Raw genomic sequence first — 17,420 nt, forward strand, 5'->3', positions numbered from 1 at the left:
TCAAAGCACACAGATCTGCCATTCGCAGCTCCAGCATGTTTCAGTTTTGTGTGTGTGTGTGTGAGCATGAGTGCATATTTTAATATGTGAAGGTTAAAGGTTTGCAAAACAGAATGATTAATGGAGTCTGGAAACCAAGCCCACCAGGTGGAAATGGGTAAGGAGCAGCAAAAGCAGTTTTATATACTGTTGCTTTGATTCAGTAGCTGTCCTGCTTGTTGTGAGACTTTTGAGGCTCAGCTTAGTGTTCCCTGTTTCTGTACAGTGCAGATCCCCTCCATTTGCCATATGGGGTTGCTGGCTCTTTTTGTCCACTGCCTTTTATTATGATATCTGGGACAAGAGCGGAGCATCTTACCTCTAGTGCTGCCTTTTCACAAGAACAGCATACAGGGATTGTTCCCTATATATATGAAGTTCCCCTTCATTTCTCCAGCACACCAACAGTCTTGGTTGGATTAGATATATTAAACCAAAAGTCCTAAATGACTAGCCAGAAAGCTTTGGGGTTTCACTGGCATAAAATCCAGCCATGTCTGATCTGAATTCCTTTTATACCATTTTGCTCTGTGGTTACATGCTATTCACCTCATTACAGACTTTCACATATTGCCACCAGGGTAAGATCACATCCCTCCTATGCTGGTTTTATACAGTTCCTTGTAACATATTGCTGGGTTTAGACTATACTCAACAGTATTTTCATACAGATTTGTTCACTTTTAGATTTCTCATACAGTTAAATGGTAGATAGATCTGTGTTCTGGATGAAAGAAATGTCTTTATGTTCCTTCTATAGCTTTATTACTTGTTCTAGGATCTGTATATTTCCTGAGTGCTTTAAAGACTATAATTCTTACAGGTATTCACACATATTAATCACATTCTTTTTGTATTATTTTACTGAGATTCCCTTCAGTTCTTCAGATAAAACTTCCCCCTTTTGTGTTTACAGATAAATTTAAAAGAGCATTCTTAATTGTTCCTTTGCCTAGTGGCTTAACGTAGAGTTTGCTGTATATCTTTCCTAACCATAACAGAGTTCTTAAAATAGCTGTTGTTGCTTCAATATTCCCAGCACTGTGTTTACCCAGCCACTGCTTTCTCCTTCCAAAGGCACCTGTAAAGGGAGACTTGGCCTCCTTTTGCTGTGGGGCAAACTGTGCCGTTGATCGCAGTCTAAATGCCCTCCATTGACTACTGGGGTTATTTTTAAGCCTATTGCTTTGTTTGATCAGCAGATATCATACATCTTTAGTATTTCGTGTGACCCAATCTGGATGAAGCAGCATGATGGAAATAGCTCTTGAAGCCCAATCCAAGACATTATGCTTTGAAGTGTCATTACAGGACTGTAAGTATCTCTCTCTGCAAGATGCTGGAAAACTGAGTTCTTAAATTAGCAAGTGGGTTCCTGTGCCTTACCCATCCCCACTGATTCCAAAACCTGTGCTTCATCTCTCTGTATTTCTTCAGAAAATGTTCACATTACCCTAAGGCCTCTGCTGCATCTCTGCTGTCGTTTGTCCCACAGGTGTTTGCCCTTCCCCATACCTAACCTACTTCCCTAAATAGAGCTGTTAATGTAGTAGTAGTTGTAGTAATGTAGTAGGAAGGGAAATGCATTCCTGATACTATCATATCAGTGAATTCCTTTAAAGGCTTCCCTTTAAAGGTTCCCACAGTGAACTGAAAGGCTAGCACCTAACTTTCTGCCTTGCCTGCATGTTTGATTACTAATCTGCATAAGATGGTTTTTTCTCTTGTCTGGATGCAGCATAAAAATCACTTCTCCCTTTCTCCCTGCTGGCTCCTTATCTTCAGCCAGTCAAGGGTTAGGTGTGGTATAAGAATTGTCTCGGGAATCCTTACAGTTTTATAATAACTGGAAGTTGTATAAGGTTAGTGACAAAAGGTATCAACTGCACAGAAGATCCAGTCCTAAAAAGTACCTACAAGAAAGGAACTATCTGAAGACTTTTGCCTGAACATTCTGACACTAAAGTGAGAGGCACAAGCTGTGGAGGGATAGCTGATGATCCAGTATATGGCAGCATCTTCCTCAAACTACCGAGTCAATTTATAAACTCAGATCATAACTAGCAATAGGTGAAACCTACCAGCATATGTTTAGTCCATTTCAAACCATGGAGCTGTGCTTCTCAAAAGTACACTTCCAAGACTATATTATCTCTATTTCTGATCTTCTTTTTAAAACTGGAAATTCCGAGACTGCAACAAAAACTAAGTTCTGCCAAAGGAAACTATTTAAAGTTGGTGTCTAGTCGGATCTTAACTATTAAGCTCATTTACCCTATAATTCCTTTAATGCTTATTAGCTGAGTGGATCCCAGATGGATTTATCTTTTCTTTTTTTTCCACAGTAAAAAGCAATCATGAAGTTCAGGTTTGAATCTAGCTCAGTGACGATAAGAAAAATCTGGGGTTCTGCATCCTGGACCTTGAGCATTTGTCTAGTGAGTGAAGGTTCAGAAGTAGGAGATTAACAGAAAGTCCTTATTTTCCTTGGCATGAGTTTTCTGTTCCTAACTGTAATCTCTAATTCCAATATTATTTTCTGTAGGCAGCTCAGATGCCGTCATACAACCTTGAGAGCCCAGTAGAGAAAAACCTTCTGATAAACTGGTAAGGATTTAATTAAATGAACATATATAAAAGACACATGAATAAGAGGTGGTCCAAGACCCTCCTCTAAAACAGATTAGCAGAAGAAAAAGGAGTGAATCTCCACCAGTAGTGTAAGTGAAGAGCATCGCTCTTTGTAATATAATCCAGTAGAATCTCAAAGGTTGAGAAAACTTACAGCATTCCCTGTCTCTGAGTTATTATATGCCAGCAGAGTGAAGAGAAGGAAACAAAGAGCTTTTTTAACCAGAAATAATGTATTTTCACTGTTATACAGAAGAATAAGAACCACCATGTGACTTCTGATGACAAATGCTCAACTTCTCAGGGTCTGAGGTACTCCCAGTGGAATAAAGGTAAAAATTCAAAACCCACCTCCTGTTTTACATTTTTATACCTGCCCCATTCTAAATAGGTTTTCAATAATAAAAATTCCTGTAACAGAGATGAAAACCCCTCTGTTTGCTCTTTAAAATAAAGTTGATAATTGTAGCGGGTTTGAGTCCAGGCCTTCCTTGGTAACCAACACAAGAAGGCTAAAGTCCACTTCCGAGACAAGAAGGCCTCTGGTGGAGCAAAGAGGAAATCTGACACTGAATGCTCTGACAAGGACCAATAGAGGGGCCAAAACAGTGTGAAAACAACAACAACCAACCAGCAAATAAAACCTCATGAATGGCAGAGTAAAAAAGATTAGTTGTGACTGCTTCACTTGTTTCATGTCATCAAGAAGATCAAACCACAGTCTTCTCCACTGGTACCAGAGGCAGGCTAGACATAACTGAGGTATGGCATGCGGGGAAATCAAAGGATCCTATTTCCCCTCCAAGATTAAAGCAACAGCAACTTCAGTTACCTTTCAATGTCATTCTGCTTTCAGTTTCTATTTTCTGTTTCTGAAGAACTGGTGTCCTGGTAGGACAGGACAGTGTAGTTTTAAATTTTCAAGATTGCAGCTAAATCCTTTGGAGTGAGACATTTTTCCTGACACTGAAGTCAGGACTTTCTTGCTGTTTATTCTGCCTCCACTGTCTGTATTTGGACTACATTCTTTGCCCTTGCCACATGCTGTAGGGGCAAATTGCTGCTAACACACTGGGGGAGTAAGGGACTGATGGCTCATACATTCCTAAATGATCACTAGGCAAAGAACAGAGAGAGTTGAGAATCCAGATGCTTCTGCTAATTGCTTTCCCTCTCCAGGTTTCATGAATTCCCCATTTTCGGGTCTTTTACCTTGTTGATGAGGCTGGGATCGCCAGGGCTGATCTCCTCATCTTCTGAACTTCTCTGCTCCTCATCTGATGTGACAACTTCCATTGGTATCATGGAGACTGGGCACACCTTGTAGGGCTCAGTGTAGGCACTGCAGAGAGAATAAGAACAGACTAGCTCAGTGATTTTATTCCCTCAGTTTGGAGTAAAAAGTTCATACTCAGTTGCAACCAGAACTGCTTTGTTCCTCCCTAGTCAACCCCTCAAAATGGATGCAGTAAAATCACGCTAACATCTCAGTGCTTATTAAAAATGGAAGTTAGATACTGTAACAATGGGGTTTCTGGGAAAACAGAGTGATGAGAAAGGTATAATTGTAATACCAATGGCATCAATCAAACTAGAAGATACTCAGATCCTAGAATCCTTGTTTCCAGGAAACCTGAATTCAGCTCCAGAAACCTAGAGAAAGGTGAACAGCAGGAGTACTGGATCTGGTATGCAATACAGGCCAGTGGCTTCACAGCATTTTCTTTTAGAAAAAAAAAAAAAATCAGTTAAAATTGCCCATGATTTCAAAACCTCCACAAAGCATGACTAGAGCTAGGTAATCCAATTGGTGCCTGCTCTTTGCCTTAGAAAGGTGTTATTTATTGCCGATCTGAAAATGTCTAGCTCCAAACTCCAGTTACTGGATCTTGTTAAACCTTTGTCTGCTAAACTGGCAGCAGTCTTCCAAATTTTGTTACTGTGTACTTACAGGCTGTATTCAGGTTGTCCCTTCATTTTGACTTCTATATGAAATAGGTGAACATCTTGGTGTCTTATGATGTCATGCCTCCTATCATTTAATCATTCTAAAATCTCTGAGTTTCGTCTAATTATCCATTAGCATTATTCAATTTACTAACCATTTTAGCATCAGTTTTTACTACCAGCCAGTTTTAGTCATGTTCTTGGTACTGCAACACAAAACTCATTATTTCAGCACTGACAAAAGACATATACCAAGACTGCTATACCAAGTATACCAACTGTAACATCCATCTATTTCTACTTGACTTTACTGAGGTTTTACCTTCAAGGACCATACTAGTATTTTTGGCCACAGTGTCATTCTGGGAGTTTATATACAGCTTATACACCACAGTGGCCCCAAGCCTTTTACATTTCCAGGGCAAGGTTCCAGCATTCCACCAACAGGGTGAGTCTTGAGAAACAAAGTGTGATATCTCTGTGTTTTCCAGTAGACACGTTGGCCAACCAGGTTGGTCTGTAATGTGGGCCTGGGTTACTCAGAGTGTATGATTTCTTTACTTCTTATTTCCTCTGAAACATTAACTTCCTTTCACAGCTCTGCCTCACCTCTTTATTTTCCTTTGATCTCCTACTTGGGGTTCCCAGATGTGAACAAACCCAAAACTTCAAAGGCAATACTAGAGTGACAGGAGGCTGGGCAAAGAGGGGTTGATGTAAGTGGGAGGACAATGAAGAAAGAGATTCCCAAGGCCCCTGACCAGACTCTTATTTCCTCATTTCTAAGCTGCAAACAGGGCTGTGTGTCTCCCATGCAGGTGTAGCTGTCAGCCTTTCTGTTACACCTCCAGCTTTTCCCTTATGCACGGACTCCAGGAGTTCTCACAGGTTGTCCAGTGCACTTCTCATGCCTGGGCGAAGCGCCAAGCAGCAGCACTGTTCCTCTTGTTTATTATTAGTGTCTGCAGTTTTTCAATGTGAGTGTCATCACCACACTTCTGAAAACCTACCTAGCTTCAACAGCAAAGGGGCCTCAGCACAAGTTCACTTGCAAGAGCAAGGCAAATACAGGAACAGTTCAGGGGCCTAATTAATAGTTGAGCCAGTCTCAGTCCTTACTCACACAGTCCTGCAATTTGTAACTGTTTGACCCAGCAGACATGAAATTAAGGTCCTCCCTCCTTTTCTCTCTGATAAATGACTGCATTATGTTAATGTAAAAACACATTACAATTTGGGAAGAATGCCTCAGTATATTAGTCCTGTAATCATTATGAATGGTATTATTAAAGGCTCATGCAGTAGCAGAACTTATTCAACAATAATTCAGCAGTTCAGCAATACTGCTGAACTGTTACAGGGCCTTCAATTACAGTAGACCTGCAGCCAGTGGCACGGCTTGTGTTTAAAGGGAAGTCTCAAAATGTTATGGATCTCATTTGCATGTGGGATAGGCACAAGCATATTTGTACCACTATCTCCATTTCCCTCTTCTCTGACCACTCCAGCAGCACTCTGGTGTTTACTTCTGAGACTGTTCTAGATTGTCACAGAGCTCCTGGGCAGTACACCTTTCCCAATACTCAGCATGTGTTTTAATGGCCAGTCTTCGCGAACGAAGAACCGGGGAAGGTCTTTCCACCTTCCAGCCTGCGCATTGGATTTTTTAGGTGAGACACAGTGTGCGCGGAACTGAGCCCACCCTTTAATCCTGAGGTTCATCTGCCGGGGCCAAGCGAGCTTGGACGGTGGCAGCGAGGTCCTCAGGACGTAGATGGATTGCCTTACAGCGCTAACGAGCTCCATCTGCCCGGGGAGTGTCCTGACCGGGAATCGAACCCGGGTCTCTGCTGTGACAGCGCAGCGCCTTTACCCTCTAGACCACCAGGGGCTCCCAGCATGTGTTTTACTCCATTGAACTTACACATCTTCATCCACCATACATATCTATGCTTCTGTGGTTTCCTAAAACTTCTAGCTTCTGAAGACTTGAACTGTCTTCAGCGACTGCTAAATGATACTTTTCTTTAGCTCATTAAAAGCACTGCTAAATAAGCTTACTGTAAGCAATAAACTTTAATGCAATGGAAGACGCAAATAAAAGTGTGGGTGTGAAGAATAAGGGGGGAAATAGTCCCGGAGGTTGCAGTATCTGAATAGACACAGTAATCCCCAACTAATTCTCTTCCTTGTAGCAATAATTTGGCTGGAAGAGAACAGACTCCAGGCACATTATCTGCTGCTCCTCCAGCAATTGTCTGTGATCATTCCAAGAGTTGGCCAGCACAAGAAAGGAAGCAATGGGCCTTCTGGGACAGTCTGACATTTAATTGAATAAATGCAGGAGGATGCAGTGCAGCAAAAGTCTTCCAGTTAGCACCAGTTGCATTATAATTACCAGAGCTGCTAATAGGTACAGAGCAGGGAGAAGCTGTAGAAATGCACCCTACTAGTTACCTGTATGCCTTTACCTCTGAACATGTACTGGTACATCTGAAAAAGTGTTCCAGAGTCTACAGACTCTCTGCTTATCTCTGTTTGTTTACATCTCACCTCAAGTGACCTCAGTGACTGAGGGGAAGGTGAAGCCATAAAGGAGAGGGAAGCTGAACTGATCCTTGGACTAGCACTTTGTAAATAAAGTCCAGACACAAGTCTCTACTACATATGATACCTGAAGAGCACAAGCTGGGACAAATTTGAGCACAGATGATATGTTCATGTGAAGTGAGAGAGCACTGTGGAGATACACAACAGGTATGAGAGCTCACAGAACATGATTCACAGATGGAAAAATACTTTTTTTTCTCTACCTTGAATGTGCAATTCTAAAGGAGACACATACCCTTATTTTAATTTCACACCTAGCCTTCAAATGACCTTGGAAATCCTATCCCACTCCTCAGCAATGATCACATTAATACTTTAAAATTTTTAGAAGTTATTCAGTCAACATTAATGAAAGGTAAGAATTTAAGTAGGTGATATAACAGTGGCAAAAATACATAGCCAAAGTTACTATAATAAAGGCCTATGAAGACCATGTATTTTTGTTTGCATCTTGGCTGTACACTCATCTCTTGGCCACACACAGAAGTGATGTCCTGTTTCCTCCTTTAGAGTCACCAACTGCCTGAAAACAACAACAAGAAAAAAGTCTGAGTTGGTGAAAATCTCAGCTTAAGGCCTGTGACTTCCATTGGGTGATTTAAGTCCTCTGTAAGGATCAGATTGCCTGCAGTTTGCTTTCAATGAATCAAGTGATGCATCCTAAATAAAGGCTCATAAATCTCACTTGCCTTCTGCTTCATGGTCTATGATCATGAGGGGAGAAGGGAAGCGCTCTTTTTTGTAAGGTATTTATATCAGTGTATCCCTAGACCAGTCAGCTATGCTTATTGGTACCTGTGGAGTATTTATCCTGTGCACCAAGTGGCTCCTTATACATCTGAAGTGCAGCTGGTTAGGCTGTAAAAATGTGCAGGCCATGTCCCTTCAAATGCTACTGCAGTAGATTCATCACAGTGCCTACAAGGTATTATCACATGCGTTGGGACAGATGTACAGCATATTTCTGACTTGCAATGAATCTGCAGCAGACAGCGGAAATATGCCGGAAACATGCTAATCAAAAGCACTTCAGCATCTCCCTGAAGAAGCAAGCATTAGTGCAGGGTTCAGATGTCATGCAGTTTTAGTGCCACAGTTCATAACACAGAATCACAGAACAGAATTATAGAATGGTGTGGGTTGGAAGGGACCTTAAAGGTGATCTAGTTCCACCCCCTGCCATGGACAGGGTCACCTTCCACCACACCAAGTTGCTCCAAGCGCCATCCAACCTGACCTTGAACACTTCCAGGGATGGGGCAGTCACAGCTTCTCTGGGCACCCTGTGCCAGGGCCTCACTACCCTCTAGGTAAAGAATTTCTTCCTAATGTATAATCTAAATCTCCCCTCTTTTAGTTAAAAACCATTCCCCCTTGTCTTATCATTATCTGCCCGTGTAAAAAGTCACCCTCCCTCCTTTTTATAAGCCCCCTTTAAGTACTGGAAGGCTGCGATGAGGTCCTCCCAGAGCTTCCTCTTCTGCAGGCTGAACAAACCCAGCTCTCCCAACCTGTCTCTATAGCAGAGTTGCTTCAGCCCTCTGAGCATCTTTGTGGGCTCTTCTGGAGCCACTCTAACAGGTCCTTGTCTTTCTTGTGCTGAGAACTCTGCAGACAGACCTGTATACTCCAGGTGGAGTCTCAGGAGGACAGAGCAGAGGGGGAGATTCCCTCCCTATTAATGATATATATGGGAGGAAGAAGGCAAGTGTGAGACTCCCGTGACCAAACACTTTCCAGATCAAAGCAAGTCTTGTGTGGCCAGTGAGGACATTCAGATTACCCCATCCCAGCTCCTGAGCACCTCCATCATTCCTGTGTGTCTGTCCAGGGACAGGGGACTTCTAAAATTGGATTTCAGTATTCCAAAATACAGTTTTTAGAGAAGGAGACTAGGTGGCTTATCATTATTCACCATCATCAGTCAGCCTGAATTAGTTTCCTTGGAGTAAATTGGTTTCTTTTGGAGGTAAATTTCAATGTACTTTCAGTCTAAAGAAGGGTGGAAACAAATGCAGCACTTACAGAACCTCTGCTGTGTTCATATTTGAAAGGAACCCATAATTTGTATCCATAAGGTATATACAGCATACAGGATGGTCCCAGCTAATAAAACTCGAGAGGTCAGCAAAGGATACCTTGCTTAATGAGTTCCAGAAACATTGTCCAGGGTGTGCTGAGGTTTTAACCACTGTGTCAGCATTCAGTTAACAGGTATCTGTTCAGCATTCAGACACCTGGATTACCTGGATTACTTCCCTGCTGCCTCTCTGTGATCTTTCACTCTGTATCCCCAGTCAGTGCCATGACAGAGAGAGAACAGTTCTTTTCTTTGCATCTGTTGCAAACTGCAAATTAGATGATGCAAATTAATTACTACCAATATACTTGAAGGCCAAAGAGCCCCTTGATTTATTTTCTGAAAATTTCTTACGGGTTCAAAAGTGCCTGCAAGTAAAAATCAAGGCAGTATTTGGCCAAAAATGTCACCACAAGACAAAAGTAGCAGTTGAAGAAGCTAGAAATCACATCCTTGGTCCCATTCCTACAGTGGGACCACTGTATTAAAAGCTGCATTTGTCAGTAATTATCAATACATGGCTTGCCATATGCACTATTTCCACATAGTGGAATAGGAAGTAAGTGAACTCTCTGGATTTCTGAGGTAAGTGCTGACTTCTGCTCTGCCTTTTGTGGGGGACAGAATGTCTTTTTGTCTAGGATGTTTCCTCCATTTATTAGCGAAACCATGGTTCTAGATTGCTAAAAGACAATTCTCTCAATTCTTTGCTAAAAAGAGAATGGCTGTGGTATTGAATTCTGTTAGACTAGATCCACCAAAGCTCTGAAATGAATGACAGTTTTGACCAAATATTTTTCTGTGTTTATTGGTGATTGCATTAGCAATTATTTGACGTGAATCGGCAAAGCACGTTTTCAGGAACTACCTAAGAAGGTACAAACAGTTATTCTTTCTCTGTGGAGTACATCCTCTACAATTATAACTTCCCTGAAGCCAACTGAGTGGTAATGAGCTTGACACATCTGCTCAGAATCAGATATGCTCAATTTACAAATGACAACTAAATTGCTGCCATAACCTTCCCATCCACAGATCTCAGCCTGTACCCATTTTAACTCCCCTGTTACAGGGATCTTAGCTCATAACTGCTTATAATGTATGGGATGCAAGACCAGAATCTTGCCTGGACACAGCTGGGTTATGCAAAGCCCACATATATAAAATCCCCTCCATCCATTGGGAGGGAAAAAGTAATCAATACCCCCAAAACCCCAACCCTCTATTGTTGGACCAAGAGGATTGAATCCAGCTTTTTTCCTACATGCAGTATCCCTATCCCTGGCTTTATTTCAAGTCCCATGCTCAGCAGTTACTAACTCAAAGCCTGTCTTTCTCAGACAGTGGCATCCTTATTGCAAAAAATTAAAATCATATGAACTCAATGCAGTGATAGTAATTGGGGGAGGTAACGGGGTGCTGAATAACCCTGTTCTATTAAAATTGATGATTTATTTTCTTGTATCCATTTGTAAATTATTATTTTAATTCATTCTGCAAAAGGAAGGCTCATTACTAAAGGAAATTCAAGTCCAAATGTATTTAGAGCCAATAAAAGGAAATGCCTATTAGTGCAGCATATGTTTCGCCAGTCAGTTCCCCATTATGGCAGATCATCAAGGCAAGTATTATATCTGAAGTCTAAAAACGGCAGGAAAGACATGATGTCTCCTCATAACATACACAGCCTGTCAAGGCAAGGTAACACAGGAATAATCACATTTCACGCTCTGAGGCATAAACTTGTTTGCCTGCCAAGGCCAGAAAGGATCTCTTCCTCACGCCACAAGCATTTTAATTTGAGTTTTGCTCTTCCTTGAATTGTTGTGGTGCAGAATATAGGAGAGGAGAAGAGGGTTTTTTGCTCAGGTGCATAAGGCTTTTGCTCTATTCCAGACAACATTAGGGTCAAAACTCTCCCACCTTCAATCACTGCTCCTGGAGGTGTTTAGAGAACAATGGCACTGGTGCAGGCTAGTTTTGTAAGGGAATACTGACAGTGAGGAGCATAAACGTGTTGGGGCTCCATCTCAGGGAATGTTCTCAGGCCCAGCCTGTGTCACTATGAATAAAGAAGGGATAAGAGAAAGCTTGAGATTGAGGTTTCACTAGCTATGTGCCGGATGTGCTAGGCTGGATTGGCTGCTCTTGCTTTGAGGCATCTGCATAAACCTGCACAGCCACTCCACACTTCAGGCTCAGCAACATGTACCCTGGGGTGCACCGCCACCTGGAGCACCATTACCTCCCTAATCCTGTGGCTTTAAACCACTCAGGAAAACAAAGTACCAGTAAAAGCTGGACCTGCATGAAAACAAAACAGAGCTCTTGGGCCTTGAAAAAGTGCCATACCCCCTTTCTGCTCCATGCACACCCTCTCCCTGCTCTCTCCCAGGCCCGAGGGAGAGATGGGGAGCTGTGGTGGCCTCAGCTTGTGCTCAGCCTGGCACTCTGGCCCTTGTCTTGCATTTCTTGTAAACAGGGAACGCTTCCTCCCCAGTGATGACCTGGCAATGAACTAGTGAGGGCTGACGCTCGGCTGCACCGCACCCAGAGCCCCACCGTGCCAGAAGGTACAATGGGGCAGCTGATAATACATAATAGGTTATTAAAGGCAGCTCTACCCTTTATAGACTCCTTCAAACATATTATTTACATGTCATATCAGCCACCACAGAGCTTTTATTTTCATTAAATCATCAGTTTCACAGGCACCCCAGAACTTTTCTATCCAACAACCCTAGCAGAAGTTTTCCTTAAGGTTGTTCTTTTGTTTGATAAATTACAGCCCTACTGATCTCCATCCCTCTATTGTTCCCCATCTCTGATAACCTTTTGCTATGTTGAATCCTTGCAATGCAAAGGAGAAGGGCAAAATGCTGAGTGCTTGGCAGTGACAAAAGTCTATGTTTTGTGCTGCAAAACTCTTCTTCCTTCCCAGACCGTGCAGACCATACATCTGAATTATGTTGAAACTCCATTCTGCACATCTGTCAAGGGACAGAAGATAACAAAGAAAACATCCACCAATTATCAGGATGGGTTTCAAATGATTTGCTGAGCAACCCCTAGCCACAGCACAAGTGGCCTCTGACAATGAAATGAAACCCCTTGGCACTTCTGCCCTATTCTCCTCTATAAAATGACTTATTTTAGTGATAGTCTGAATTTGGATACAGTGTTGTAAAACTGGGGGGGAGGATTCACCCTGACTTCAGTGGAGTCACTTTATACTTGTGATCTTTGAGCAGAATAAGACCCTCTGATTTCACTCTGAACCCTCTGTAAAACTTATTCCTCTCTATAAATCAATGACAGAATAAGCCAACCACCCAGAACTGCATTAAAGAGAAGGAAAAGACATAAGTAAGAAGGGACCTTCAGCTGGTCACCTGATGGTCATCTTAAAGTATAAGAAGTACACCTCTGTGGGGAGACCACTGTCTGGGAAGTAAAGCTGAAACCTCTGCTCTACTACAAATTCTTTGTTATAATCTTTGGCATGTTTCTTGACTTTGTGCTTTGGCAGTCAATTGTGTGAAGTGGGTAATCCCAGAACAATGTCACGTGAGACCAAAGGCTTTGGAAACTATGGATACCTACCACGGCCTAAACCAGAACTGCTTTGTCCATTTCCCTTGAGGCACAGTTTTACTTCTGTTCTTCCTGCAGACTGCAAAGTGAAAGGAATTTCACTATTATGGCCCAGTCCTTAAGTCAAAGAGGTATCGGTACCTGCAGGATCATGTAAGGCAGTGTTTTCATTCTTGTAGCCCAACAGGCGATACAGAAATCTACCTGGATCCATTTAACAGTCATGTTTGCTAGTGTTGCTGTTTTCTGCTGGGGGTAGGGGATCTTGAGTTACAGGTTCTCAGTGGCTTTCAGGCAGCCAAGCTGGTGATTTCTGCATGAAGGCACACAATGGAGAACAGGAGCAATGAAAGATTTAGGCAGTGCTACTTACCTAAAGAATTAGAATTTATAAAAACATTGTAGACAGACAAAAATCAAAAAAAGGTCTCTGCATATCCTTGTATAGGAGTTCTGCAAATGGAGCCAGGCAGAACAAAGGCATGTTCGTCTTACACAGGGGACACTCCTGGAGATGCTCAGTGTCGGTGGATGGTTCTGCTGTCTTACAAGCATAATAAAAAGTTTTAAATAGGTAAGAATCTGGTCCAGATGTGTTTCATGGCTGCACAGGGAGGTTACTGACCACACTGAGCTACACAGAACTCGAATATCTTTACAAGTCTTGTTCCTTAGTGTCTCTAGGTTTGTAAAATACAGTAGCTGCTCTGTACTTTAGCATATATAGTCCTGAAACTGAGAATACAGCTGGAACTACACTACTGATCCTGGAATCTAGCCTGGATGAGGTGTGATTAGGTGTCAGTTAGGCAAATGTGATCATTATAGCAGCAAATAGATCAAATTCATTATAATCCTTTAGGAATATCCAGTTTAACATAATCTTAAGTGATAACAGTAGTGAAAAGTCTAAGGAGGATGCCAGCTTGGAAATTGATGTCCATGAAACACAAACACAAAACTGAATTTGAATCAATTGTAATCTGCTGCAGCCAAAATTTTTAGTGATCTAGTTATTAACAGAAATCCGAATTCTTGTCACCTGATTCCAAAAGACATCAGAATTGGTGGAAGACAGAGGGGTTGGTTTTGTGGTAAGCTGTTTAGAGTTGTGTTGGGATAAGACTTAAAATTAGTATTCTTAAAGACTTTTAGATAACAGGGAAAATGATATTTCCAAAGCAGGTAATGACAGTTTTCAGTTTTTGTTTTCTTTCTTGTCAAAAAAAGAATATTTTATTCTGAAATAGAAGTAGCAATAATGCAATAACACAGCACTAATACTTCACAAATCTTCTGAATATGATATGATTCTCAGACAAAATACAAATTTCTTGCAAGTAGTGCCTCAGAAGTGAAGTTATACAAACACTTTACATGATAATGAGTTTGAATAAGAGAATTATCTCAAACTGTTACTGATTTCAATTTCATTCATGCATAAGTAGAACAACAGTTGGTTAGACACATAGTGGAATAAGGGCAGAACATGGGATTGTAAAAGTGGTATTAGGGACAGCAGAACACCCTTGATTTGTAATTGCCATTTCCAAAGTGGAAATGACACTTGTAATTGTATGGCTTTAAGATATCCCTTTCAATGAAGTAACAACATCCATCTTTTAGATCCAGCAGTGCAAGAGTGCCCAAGTGTGCAATGTGAGTGCCTTTGGAAGCAACTGGCAAGGAGAACTCACAGTGCTTTATATATTTCCGCCACGCAAGTAAAGAATCAACCTTGCACTACCTCAGCATAAACCCGTCATTTGCCATGTGCCTCAAGCTGAGAATGGTACTGAAGGTAGAGAGGAGTTAAAGTATAATATCAGTGGCTGATGTCCAGGGCAGGTGTCATACTGCATCCCAGGCTACCAGCTCTGCAGAAAGGACAAACCAGTAGATCCAACACAGGATTGGACACATTCAATGTGTACAGAACTGACATCAACTCATGATAAATCAAAACAATAATTTGGTTGGACTGTCAGGTTTTTTGAGTCTTAATGAGTATTAAGGTTCTGAATTATTAATGGATTGAAAAAGCAAACTTTATGGACCCCAAAAGTAAATTGCATGGGAAAAGAGCCATAATGAGGTGGATTTAAAGGATGAAGTTCAGGTGCTAATTTTAAACTGAAGAATTTTCATTTGGGTATGGCCCCTAAGTGATACTTATATTTTTGGGACAAAACACTGTAAACCTATCAGCCTATTCCTTTCACATTCCAGCCCTGAGATACATATTTTACATTTGCCTCAAAAAAGCCTAGTCCATCAAAATTGCTAGAGTAAGGTGAGAAGGTAAAAAATTACTACTTTGATCTAGATGCTTGCTTGACATCTGACTTCAGAGATATCAGAAAATCTCTTTAACTGGGGGCCTAGAACTTTCCTCTGCTGCATTTATTAAGGGTACAACCAAGTTTAATAGCTAGGCAGGTGGACATCTGTGGCACGCTTCCTGACCTAGTAGTAAGAGGAGTAAAATATGCCTTATAAACTGTGAAGAAACAAGAAGAGATGAAGAATGATCGCTGTTATGAGGCAGTCCCCCATGCAATAAGGGCAGAGGAACAAGCCTCAGAGGTATTTTAAATACAGCCTCCCCAGTTCCTCAAGACAGCTTGAGAGCGTTCTCTGTACCCACCCCCCTCCCAGACCAAACGATACCATGCTTAACCTCCCACAGAGGCTAAACTAGCAGTGATTCTTGCTGTCATTCTTCAAGTGGCACCCTCACTGACTCCACTGCTGTAACAGAGCTCAGCAAACACAGCAGCGTGCAAATGCAGCTCAGTCTGCAACATGGGCACAGCCAGTGAGAGAAGTGGAATCAGAACTGTTAGTCCACAGAGCTTGTGTAATGATGTGGCCAGAAGCCATGGCCCAGTTATGACAGCCTGAGCAAGAATACAAAAGACAAGAGCTGGACCTCATCAAGCAATTTTCTGTGGCTTAATCATGCTTCTGTCTCTGTAATAAAGTGTTCTGTGTGCAGGCAGATAAAAGATTTGCTCCACATCTATTGGTTCACTGTACAGGGGGCAAAGCTCTCTTTGTATGTATGTATTAGTGGCAGTATAACTGTAGTATGGAGAGTCAGATTGTGCCTCCATTACCATTTGACCAATAAGACTAGTGTGCATGGCCTGGGTCCTCAACCTGAAGCTAGCTCAGCGCCAGAAAAGTGACTAGGTTTTGCCTGTTTAGCTATCTGAATGGAGTCAAGCCACAGGAACAGTGCTGAGGAAGAGGACAAGGTGGCCTCTTTGGCCCAAGGAGGAAGATGGGACTAGGCAGTAGTGGAATAGCTCAGCTGATTTTAACACCGCAGTCTGAGCTTTAATGTGAGCTGCACAAGGCACATGGTGGATATACACACACCAACATGTCCTGGTGTGTGCAGTCCTGCTGGTCTCTGCAGTGTATTCTGAAACCACTTTGTGCTGTTTACTTTTCAGAGGACATCATGGACAGGAAGACCAGTGTATTGTATGTGGATCAGAAAGGAGACTTGTGCAAGGAAAGGTAGGATTCATATAAGCCATGGAAAATGCAATGAAGCTGCCTACTGTCTTTATAGACTTGAAAGTATCCAGGTATGCCCTGTTATCATCTTATGTTGTGATTTTCTGGAGCTGCCTGCTGCATCAAAGCATGGCTCTTAATTCTCTCCCTCCGCTGGGAATTGATGTACACGGGAAGAATAAGAGATGTGGTAACACACTCACAGTGGTTTGGCTGCACGGCTGACATGGGGACATCACTGATATGCTCTACAACCCTTCTGCAGATAGGGGTTGCTTTACAAACTATGGCCTTTTGAGGCCACTCCCAAGATGTAGCTCTAACCACTCCGAAAAGATGTTATCTGGCCCCATATCACATGGTGTTGCATGATGTTCTGCAGCAGGTACACTGTTAGGTTCTCTGCTCTAAACAATCTGTTCACTTACCACTGAAATGTAAATTTTTAATCTTTACGTAAGGTGGGCTCCAAGACTTTCCAACAAACCTTCACAGCTTTCTGTCATGGTCCCATTCTCTGAAGCCCCTGGCTTGTCAGAGATTTCATGATTCAAGTGTTGCCATGTTTATCTATGTGAAAAGCTCTCAGACATCTTTTAAAATAGTATCGTGCTATAGTACTGCTCTTTTTTATGCCTCAAAGCTCTTTGGTTGAATTGTCATTCCATTCACCCAGTTTTTCATCTGAGACACTTTATTTTACACATACTCTGAAAGTCAAATTCCGTCACAGCTTAAAGCAGTGAAGAAAAAGGTGTTTTACCTGCTATGTGTAGAATGGCTTGTGCTGTTTTTTGCTGGAGTAGAGTTAACTTTCTTCATTGTAGGCAGTATGTGGCGGTGTTTTGGATTTGTGATGAAAACAGTGTTGATATTACTGAGATGTTTTTGTTATTGCTGAGCAGGGCTTGCACAGTGTCAAGGCCTTTTCTGCTGCTTGTGCCACCCTTCAGTGAGGAAGCTGGGGGTACACAAGTTGGGAGGGGACACA

General features: G+C 42.0%; 1 protein-coding gene across 3 annotated transcripts in view; it reads right to left on the minus strand.

Moving 5' to 3' along the window:
• Positions 1-17,420, minus strand: part of FGD5 (FYVE, RhoGEF and PH domain containing 5) — an 89,677-nt gene that overhangs the window by 50,674 nt on the left and 21,583 nt on the right. For all 3 annotated transcript variants that reach the window (XM_027905876.1, XM_027905877.1, XM_027905874.1), the window contains exon 3: positions 3,883-4,012. In XM_027905876.1, the coding sequence (XP_027761677.1) occupies positions 3,883-4,012 (130 nt within the window). The remainder of the gene's footprint in view (positions 1-3,882; positions 4,013-17,420) is intronic.

Source organism: Empidonax traillii, unplaced genomic scaffold (assembly GCF_003031625.1).
Source record: "Empidonax traillii isolate 1590-97213 ecotype Southwest subspecies unplaced genomic scaffold, ASM303162v1 scaffold1216:size234177, whole genome shotgun sequence".
Lineage (NCBI taxonomy): Eukaryota > Metazoa > Chordata > Aves > Passeriformes > Tyrannidae > Empidonax > Empidonax traillii.